The sequence below is a fragment of the Apaloderma vittatum genome, unplaced genomic scaffold (genome assembly GCF_000703405.1).
Source record: "Apaloderma vittatum isolate BGI_N311 unplaced genomic scaffold, ASM70340v1 scaffold11614, whole genome shotgun sequence".
In the NCBI taxonomy this organism is placed as follows: Eukaryota; Metazoa; Chordata; class Aves; order Trogoniformes; family Trogonidae; genus Apaloderma; species Apaloderma vittatum.
Window position 1 is genome coordinate 9,298 of NW_009712143.1, and position 8,436 is coordinate 17,733.

Genomic DNA, 8,436 nt, shown 5'->3' on the forward strand with positions numbered 1-8,436 from the left:
GGTCTCTGCGGCGCCAGGCTTGGGTGCAGAAGCCAGAGTACCCCAGGGGTCTCCCTTTCTGTCTCAAAGCTCTTGGCAGCACTGAACTAGGGCCCCTCTTTTTTCTTCTATCAGGAGGTAAAATTAAGGTGATGCATTTTATGCTACATATTAAGTGTTTTATATAGGATTATTAAAACAAATATTACAGTTCTTTGTGCCATTAAAAAAAGCAGTTTGAAAGTTCTGTTGGAGCAGAAAAGTGAGTGATTGGGTGAGATGGTACAAAAAAACTTGTGTTAGAAGTTCTGCGGTTAGAAACTTCCGCCTTCACTTGCTTCTTGAAATAATATGAGCAGGAAAAAATAGCCCGACACGCTCTGCAGGAAGTAGCCACGGACCCTCAGGTTAGACACAGGTGGGTGCACTTTGTTTCTTGCTGTCTCTGCTGCAGAAGAGAGACTTGGCTGCTGCCCCTTGCATCCAGCCTTTCACCAACCTAAAAATTAACTCTCTGCTGGCCCTGGAGCCAACGGGGCAACCACGGCAGATGCTCCTGCTCAGAGCGGATCCCCAGGAGCGGCCGGAGCGAGGCAGGCTGGGGGCGAGGGGCTTCTCTGGGGGGCACGGACAGGTCCCACACCCTAATGCTGTGCTGTGAAAACTGACAGCTGGTTGCGTGTTTCCAGGTGAGATGCCAAATGCCTGTGGCAGCAGCTTTTTAATAATTTTTTCTAATATTTCTAATACTTCAAAGAGATGCTATCATGAATGATATGGCAGTAACTCTTGAAACGGCTACAGAGTCATTTTTGAGGTGCTGCTTGAGTTCAGGGGTGCTTCTGACTTGATGGAGCAATTAAATACTCCACAGGAGGATGGGAGTGGTGTTAAACTGAAAGGATAAAGCATTTGGTTCCTCCCCCCTCCCACAATTTTACTTCTAGGTTAGAGAGACCTTCCTACTACAGGTCTGTACCCTAAAGCCCCATTCATTGTAAAATTTGCTTAGCCGATTCAAAATCCTGCCAGATAAAGGAAGCGAAGCAAGTCTCAGTTATGATTATTCGGAGTAATTAATTTTAAGCTGTTCTCTTTAATTAAAGAAGAAAATTGCTACTTTAATGTATTTTCTTCCCTTCCTGACCTCCAAAGTTGAGCCTGACTTTCCAAAGTACCTTGCAGTTCTGCAGAGTTTAAGCTTCTTGTCATTCCCAGTGTGTTACTACTACTATATGGAGTTATTTTTCTAGCACAAGCATCATGTTTGGGCACATTGGAAGCCTTCCAGAAACAGCATTTGTTATAACTGCTTTAAACTAGCTACTTAAAATGACTAAGATGAGGGGTATCAGATAATCCACTGATCACAGGACAACCAAAATACTACGGCTGTCAGCCAAACCCAATTTAAAATACTTATATGGCCCTTAAATGACAGCAGTCAAACAGTGTCACCAGAGACTCTGCAGCAGAGAGGAAAAATCACCACTACCTGACGACGGAGGCTATGGTGTTGGTGTGTTGGGTGGTCTGGGGTTTTGGGTTTTTTTCACTGCTGTATTTAGATTTTAGATTTATGTTGGGTTGATTTGTGTTGGGTTGTTTTTTTGTTGTTTTTTTTTTTAAAGCAGCCCCTTTCATGGAAGAAATCTTCAAGACAAGGGCTTGGCCAAGACTTGCTCACAAAACTTTTCTGATCAGCAGCACAATTTCTTACACCCTCCCATGTATGTGCACATACTCGCTCAGCCCTTGCTGCCATGCTGTTCTGGTAACAGCCCGAACAGACAGCTTATTCCATTTAGGGAGATCTTTATATTCTTTTGCCAATTTATAAGCTACATCTCCATGAAAGGAGTCTGCCAGCGCATTTCTGCTCCAAAGCGTAGGAAGGGCCCAGTGCTCTGCCGCCTCGTGCTTTGCACAGTCATTTACATCTGCGCACAACGGCCGTAACTCCACCACCCTCAGACACAAACGTTTGCAGGCAGCAAAATAAAATACACTGCAGAGGAAAACCAGGCATAATTCACAAGTAAAAATGCTTTTCAAAATTCCACCTACTTTCTAAGAGGATAGAGCCTTTAGCTCTTTGCACCAACAAGTGAACTGGGAAGATTTAGTCTTTGGGACTGTAAACTTACTTCTGTGCACATTTAAACAGTGCTAATACACCCGGGAATCAGGTTTTGCTTGGGTTTGATTCCTCATCAGGGAGTTGCTTTTCAGAGGCTTGACTTCAAACAGCAGTAAGCACAGAGGGTTCTCAGTATCAGGGGTGGAAAAACTGCCTACGTGAACTCTTTGCTAGAAAATTGTATCTGAATTTGCCCGCAGTCTGGTTTCAGAAGCTTGACTAATACCGAGAGGAGATTGTAACGATGAAAATGATTCATCACTGTTGCCCTGCAGACCCCTGCCCTGCTGCTAAATGTTGCAAGGCAGACCCAGCCTACTTCTAAGGGAACCAGCACGACAAGACCTTCGGAGCAGCCGGAGCTTTAGGCAAGAAGCGTTGGCAGGAGGAAGCCCCGGCCAGGGAACGGGGCTGTACACAGGGACCAGCGGCAGCCGTGCTCCTGCCAGAGCTACCCAGCCCAAACCCCTTCCTCTTGGCTGCTCATCTCACTGTGAGCACCAGCACTCAGGAACCAGTGGAACTGCCTCAGGAGGGTTTTACTTCCCTCGTATCTCATTTATCCCAAGATCCTGAAGGCTTATTTGAACACCAGGTGTTGAAGAGACTTTGACCAAGTTTAGCCACAACATTATAGATTAAGAAAATGGAGAAATTGAATCAAAACACAAAACGCTGGGGGCATATTTTATAGCTTATGATTCCACACATCAATTTTTTTCCCCCTAGGGTCAACTGAACGAAGATAAACTGAAGTGTAAACTAAGGGCACTTGAAAACCAGCTGCAGGCCTGCACCCAGGTAACATCTGATTCACTGAGAAACAAACACAGGTGAAGAAAGGCATGAAACCAAAATAACGAACCATCTAATTAGGCTGGGTCTCAGTTTCTAGAGCAATCGGATTAGATATGGATCTGAAAACAATTCTTCCTCTATGTTGAAGCAATGCTTCACAGCAAATTAGCAGTAGCCTTCACAAACTCTGGATTTGCTATTATCGAGGCTTAGCAACATTAGGAATATGTCTGCTAAGACCCTTCAAGCACTTTCATTCTTCCTTTAAAGAGTTACTCCAAAGAGTGTGTGAAAAAGATCCTGATAGAGATGGAGGACCAGAAGCAGACCTACGAGCAGAAGGCCAAAGAGGCTCTTCAGAAGATGCTGGAGGACAAACTCCAAACAGAGCAGCAGCTGCAAAACTCCCAGGTACGCAACACATTTTACTTTGGCTTGGCTTTAACCCAGTCTGACTGTGACAAAGAGCCCCCACATCAGAGAGAAAGGCCATGACTAGCTCACCATTAGCAACAAAGATGCAAAAATGCCATTTTTTAGCTACTGAGCAAAGTCCAAAGCAGCTCAGTAGCAACCTGTGTTCATTTTGTGAGGTACACATCAGGCTGCTAAAAACAGGACACACTTGGGGAAACCTCTGCGTGAGTTGTAAGTGTAATCCCTTCTCCAGCATCCCTTTGTCCCACTCCTGCTCCGCACACAGGCAGGGAGCAGCAAGACACATACACTGACATCCAGAGCATGAGGTCTCCAGAGATGCTTTTTCTAGAGTTGCTCTTTTATGTGAAGATGGATTTTCTCCAAGAGGTAGCAATATGCTTTGACCCACAGAATAAGATTTTTTACTTTCTTTTCCTGAAAATACCAGTTATCCCAAATACTACCAGCTTTCTAAATCCTCCCAGCAGCATGGCCAGGAGGAATCCTCTGCCCGTGTTCACTCTGTCCATCAGATGGCATCAGCCCCACACAGGTTCTCCTGACCCTGGCACTGCCCCAGCTCACCCGGGACAGCCGATGCCAGCACTGAGGGGCTGTTTGGGGCAGCCACGGGCCACAGCACCAGCGTGCTTGCTTCCTCCCCAGAGAAGCCTGGCAGCGACGAGAGAGGACCTTGCCTTCTGGAAAGAGAACTACACCACGCTCAAAGCCGAGCTGACCAAGGTGACCACAGCGCACACTGAGCTCGAGAACAGCTTCCACATTTTGCAAAGTGAACTCCAGGTACGTCAGTTCCCTGCGGGAACAGCGTCCGCAGGACTTGGCATTTTCCCATTTGCGAGCACGAAAGCCCCCAGGTTGTGATCACCAAAAAAGCAAATGTCCCTTTGACAAAGCCCAGTGGCCACACGTGCAAGGTCGTCCTTAGCTTGGGGCTGCACAGAAAAGCAGCGAGGCCACACGCTGCTGGGCTCAGGGGTGCCTGGGGGGCTTCTCGCCCTCAGCAAGCGGATGCCCAGAAGGAGCAGCTGGGCCATGCCCTGCGCAGCCTGCAGAGCGAGCACGCCGCGCTGCACCAGCGAGCCAGCGCCTTGCGAGAGGACAACGACCTGAAGGCAGAGCACATCAGCGCCATCGAAGGTACGGCGTGCAGGGAAACTGGGGGGGGGCTGCTTAGAGTGGCCGACAATATCCATTCCACTTTACACATGTGGAGAAAAAGGAAAACTCCCATCCCCACATAAAGATACAGAGATCAACCGTGATTTTCCTCCATCATCACTTCAGATAAATTGCAAGAAGAACAAAATCAGAAGGTGACGCTGGAGGCAACAATCGGCCATTTGCACAGTAAGTGCCATAAAAATGTTCCAAGTAAGAAACCTGCGGTAGCGTTGTCAATAACTGTGGCTTTTCACATTCACAGGCTTGATACAGAACCAGACCAACAAACTGAAGACCCAAAAGGCAACAGTGCAAAGGAAAGGTCAGCAAACTTTGTAACTCCCACCTAGCACTCCTCTCGCTGGACACAGGAACCTTAGACCGGGCTCTAGCAGAAGTCTACATTGGGTTAGAATAAAGAATTATTTTAAGGCTGCACAGAGCAAGCTATTATATTTTTCTAGTTAACATTAAAACATAAGTGTATTTATGATAGCAAACTTTAAAAAAAATAAATGGACTTCATTGGAAATTCTACTTCAGTGGCTATGCCATTTTTTTTTCCAAACCAAATAGATTCCAGTTTATAAATACAATTACAGCTGTACTTGAGGAAAAGTAACAAAGATATTTCAACTCTCCCTTCCCTCCATTTCTGGCAACTGCTTAAAAATAGTTCTCTAAAGATGATTAACTTGTAGCTACTGCAGAGGCAGGCCTGGGATAACTAACTCAGCTCCTGTGTCCTCAGCTATGTGTGCAGCACACCAATATTATCTTTAAACTACACTGAGTAAACAAGATCTAAAGGAAACTGAAAGCCTGGTCCCGTTTCTCATCAGAAGCCTGTTTTCTAGACCAGGTTTTCACCGCACAGACCCCGCCTCTCACTCCTGCCAAGGAAAACCAAAATGCTCTGTTAGAGCAGCCAGAGGAGGAGAAGGAGGAGGGAGAAGAAAGTCTAAAGGATGAAATGCAGAAACGGACATCCCAGCTTACAGCAAAGGAGAATGAGGTGAGGAAGTCACTGAATCACAGCTGGGACCGAGCTCCCCGCGGCTCTACGCGCTCCAGCAGCGGCACAACACAACACAGACCAAGGCTCCTGGAAGAAATCTAAGCTTCTGTCTCCTGTGAGGATTACCTCTACTGAATTTTTCTCCTGATACCAGCCTCACCTAAATGCCCGATGCAGCATCTGCATGCAAGGGCAGGGCACCAGCAGGTAGTACGTGGGCCAGCCCAAGCAGCACAGCCCTCCCCATACAAACCACTTCTCTGTGTCACAGGGAAAAGCCAAAGCCACAACTTAAGAGCTGAAACCCTGAGCGCAAAAGAAGGATAGGAGGAAGAAAAAAAGCTTTGCAAATAACAGGAGAAATCTACTACTGAAGCAACTCCCTTACAACTAGGCCACAAAAAAAAAAAAAAAGCAGCTTTTTAGTCTCTTATGCACTCCTTCCCATCAAACTGTGCCCTCTGCCAACCCACAGCTCTTAAAGCAGTACCCAGAGAGCAAGGATTTGTAAAAAAGGATTTTAACTTACTTTGGCAGAGCTCAGAGCCACCCAGGAGAAGAGCTTGTCCTACTAACCCACACTGGTGAGTTCACGGTCAGCATCACCCAGCACCACCTGGGGAGGGGTGTTGTAACGCACAATCACAGCAAGAGGGAACAGCTGGGGGGGCCCAGCTGCCCTCACACTCTTGCAGCCCCTTGGCACCGGCAGCCTCCTTCCACAGCTGCTGCTGCCCCGCTCACAGGGAAGGCAGCAGGGTCTCCTGCTGTGTGGCTGTTCAGGAAAAAAAGGCGCTCCCTGGCTTTTGGGGTTGGCAGCACAACCGAGGCACTTGGTCCACGTGTCCCAGGTTCAGGGGCTTTAAAGGACTTTGTCACAGCTCCCACAGTCAGGGAGATGCAGGCTCGATTTCAGGATGAGAGGAAAAGTCTGCCAGGAGTTCATGTTCCACATCTTCTTCCTGATCTGCACACACCTGCAGTCATAAAAAATAAGTATTGATTTTTTTCCTCCATGTGATGTGAAACATGGCACCAAAGCCAAGCAGATCACGGTGTGGTAAGAGACTGAGATCTGCTCTGTCCTCTGTAGGCCCTTATGGACATAGAGGTAGCAGAAGTGAAAATCCCGTCACTGCAGTGCCTGTGCCTGGGCGAAGCACTGCAGCGGCTGCGGGATCCCCACTGCTCCCAGTGAGCACGAAAGCAAGGGGATCCCTCCTGCTAACTCTGTCCTCACTCTGCTTGCAGTGCCTGGAGCTGCGCTCGGAGCTGGAGGCCCTGAGCGAGGAGTACCGCTCCTGCCTGACCAGGCTGCGCCAGTGCCGCAACGAGCTCAACCACTTCCAGAGCAGGCAGGCCCAGGTGGGAGACGTTCCTCACCCCGACTGCCCACGCTTTCAGACTGGTCTGGGAAAAAATCCCCCGTTTACTTCTGCAGTGCAGAAAAATGAATGATATTTGCTAGGGATCAGACAAGAAGTTTCCTCTCCCCACCAATTTCCTTGGTGCTTCTCTCTGCAGAGACAGCGCGGACACTGGATCCCTCTCCTGGCGGTGCTGTTCGCAATAGCCATAGCCTCTGTGCTCGCAAGTTACAGACCATGAAGGACCTTCTCGATGACTGACTTCACTGTGGGAACTGACTTCTGATTCACCAACAGCCACGCGCCCTCACCGCAGCGTGCCTTCTGCTGTTTTGTACTTGCACATTTGGTTCAGGTCCTGAGCTGGTATCACTCCAAACTCCCGTGGCTCAAATAAAAGCTGGAACATCACCCCTTCCCTTGGCTGCCTTGCTTCTTCTCCAACTGCCACTGCTGGGGCTTGCGGGGGGGCGGAAGGGGCAGAGCAGCAGGAACGTGAGGCATCCTGTGCCTTTTTCATGCCCGGAGGCTGAAAGGACTGCAAAATTCTCTTCCTTTATCGCCTCTCTAACTGGGAGGTATTTGACCCTGGACTATCTCTACTGGTACCTGAGAAAGAAAATCAGTTTAGGGAGGGTTTTTAGCACAGTCGCCTCACACTCTCCCCTGCACTGCTTCTGCAGCGGGCAGGTCCAGTTTAACCCATCCCTCTTCTAGCCTATCTCATGGCCAAGCATCCCCAGTCACGTACACTTCACTTTCATTGCCAGCACCACAATAATTTGACAAGAGATAGAGGTTTTAAGACCCTTTTGCAGACCCTTTGACATCACCTCACGAGTAGTAAATGTTACATGAAGCCCAAAATAAACTTCACAATTTCAAAATACCACGGTGTTCCCATTTTTTATTAATCCTCAGCTTTTCATAGTAAATAAATAGAGTCTAACTTTGGAGGGCACAGTCCACAATCCAGATGGAAGCTAGCAAGCGGCTCTGAGCGCATACATACACACACTGATCTTCTGGAAGGACACATGTCTGATTTGCAACTGGCCTACAAGGTCCAGGGCCTAAGATCATCAAAATTCAGCCTTTGGTGCTCAAGGTCTTCTTGAGAAAGCCTCAGTGAGCCATGCATATAGGAACAAAGCCTACCACCTCGGTCCCCGATACAAGTGAGAAACAGTTCAAAAAGTCTTTGTTTTACAAGGCAACTGCTGGAAGAGTCACCACCTCACTTGCAACACAGAGATCCACAAAGTCGCTCTGCATGCTGAAGGCCTCCTCCAGCTCATCGCGCCAGGCGTCCAGCACCCCCTTCAGTTCTGTGCAGAGGCTCTCTGGGACGCTGAAGGAGTAGATCTGAACCCTGAGACCGTCCCTTATCCTGGGGCAGGAGGCCTGCACCGTGAACACCCTCAGCGGCGTCAGCGCCAGGCAGTTCTCAGCACCCTCCCCTGCAGTGAAGGCGTACGCCGCCGGGTAGCCCAGCAGCACCCCTACGACGGTGCAGAGGTTCCAGCCCG

At 48.6% G+C, this 8,436-nt stretch overlaps 2 protein-coding genes across 2 annotated transcripts in view; one reads left to right on the plus strand and one right to left on the minus strand.

Moving 5' to 3' along the window:
- TRAF3IP3 (TRAF3 interacting protein 3) overlaps positions 1–7,148 on the plus strand; it is an 8,164-nt gene extending 1,016 nt beyond the window's left edge. Inside the window, 11 exon segments of the mRNA XM_009867880.1 lie at positions 2,849–2,920; positions 3,188–3,328; positions 4,004–4,141; positions 4,363–4,498; positions 4,646–4,708; positions 4,785–4,844; positions 5,380–5,537; positions 6,634–6,671; positions 6,673–6,771; positions 6,773–6,905; positions 7,065–7,148. Coding sequence (XP_009866182.1) covers positions 2,849–2,920; positions 3,188–3,328; positions 4,004–4,141; positions 4,363–4,498; positions 4,646–4,708; positions 4,785–4,844; positions 5,380–5,537; positions 6,634–6,671; positions 6,673–6,771; positions 6,773–6,905; positions 7,065–7,148 — 1,122 coding nt within the window.
- Positions 7,149–8,113: 965 nt separating this feature from the next.
- Positions 8,114–8,431, minus strand: LOC104272787 (chromosome unknown open reading frame, human C1orf74; the record flags this gene model as incomplete). Its single annotated transcript, XM_009867882.1, has 1 exon — positions 8,114–8,431. A coding segment is annotated over one exon (318 nt), but the record flags the coding sequence as incomplete, so codon positions are not given.
- Between the last annotated feature and the right edge of the window lie 5 nt (positions 8,432–8,436).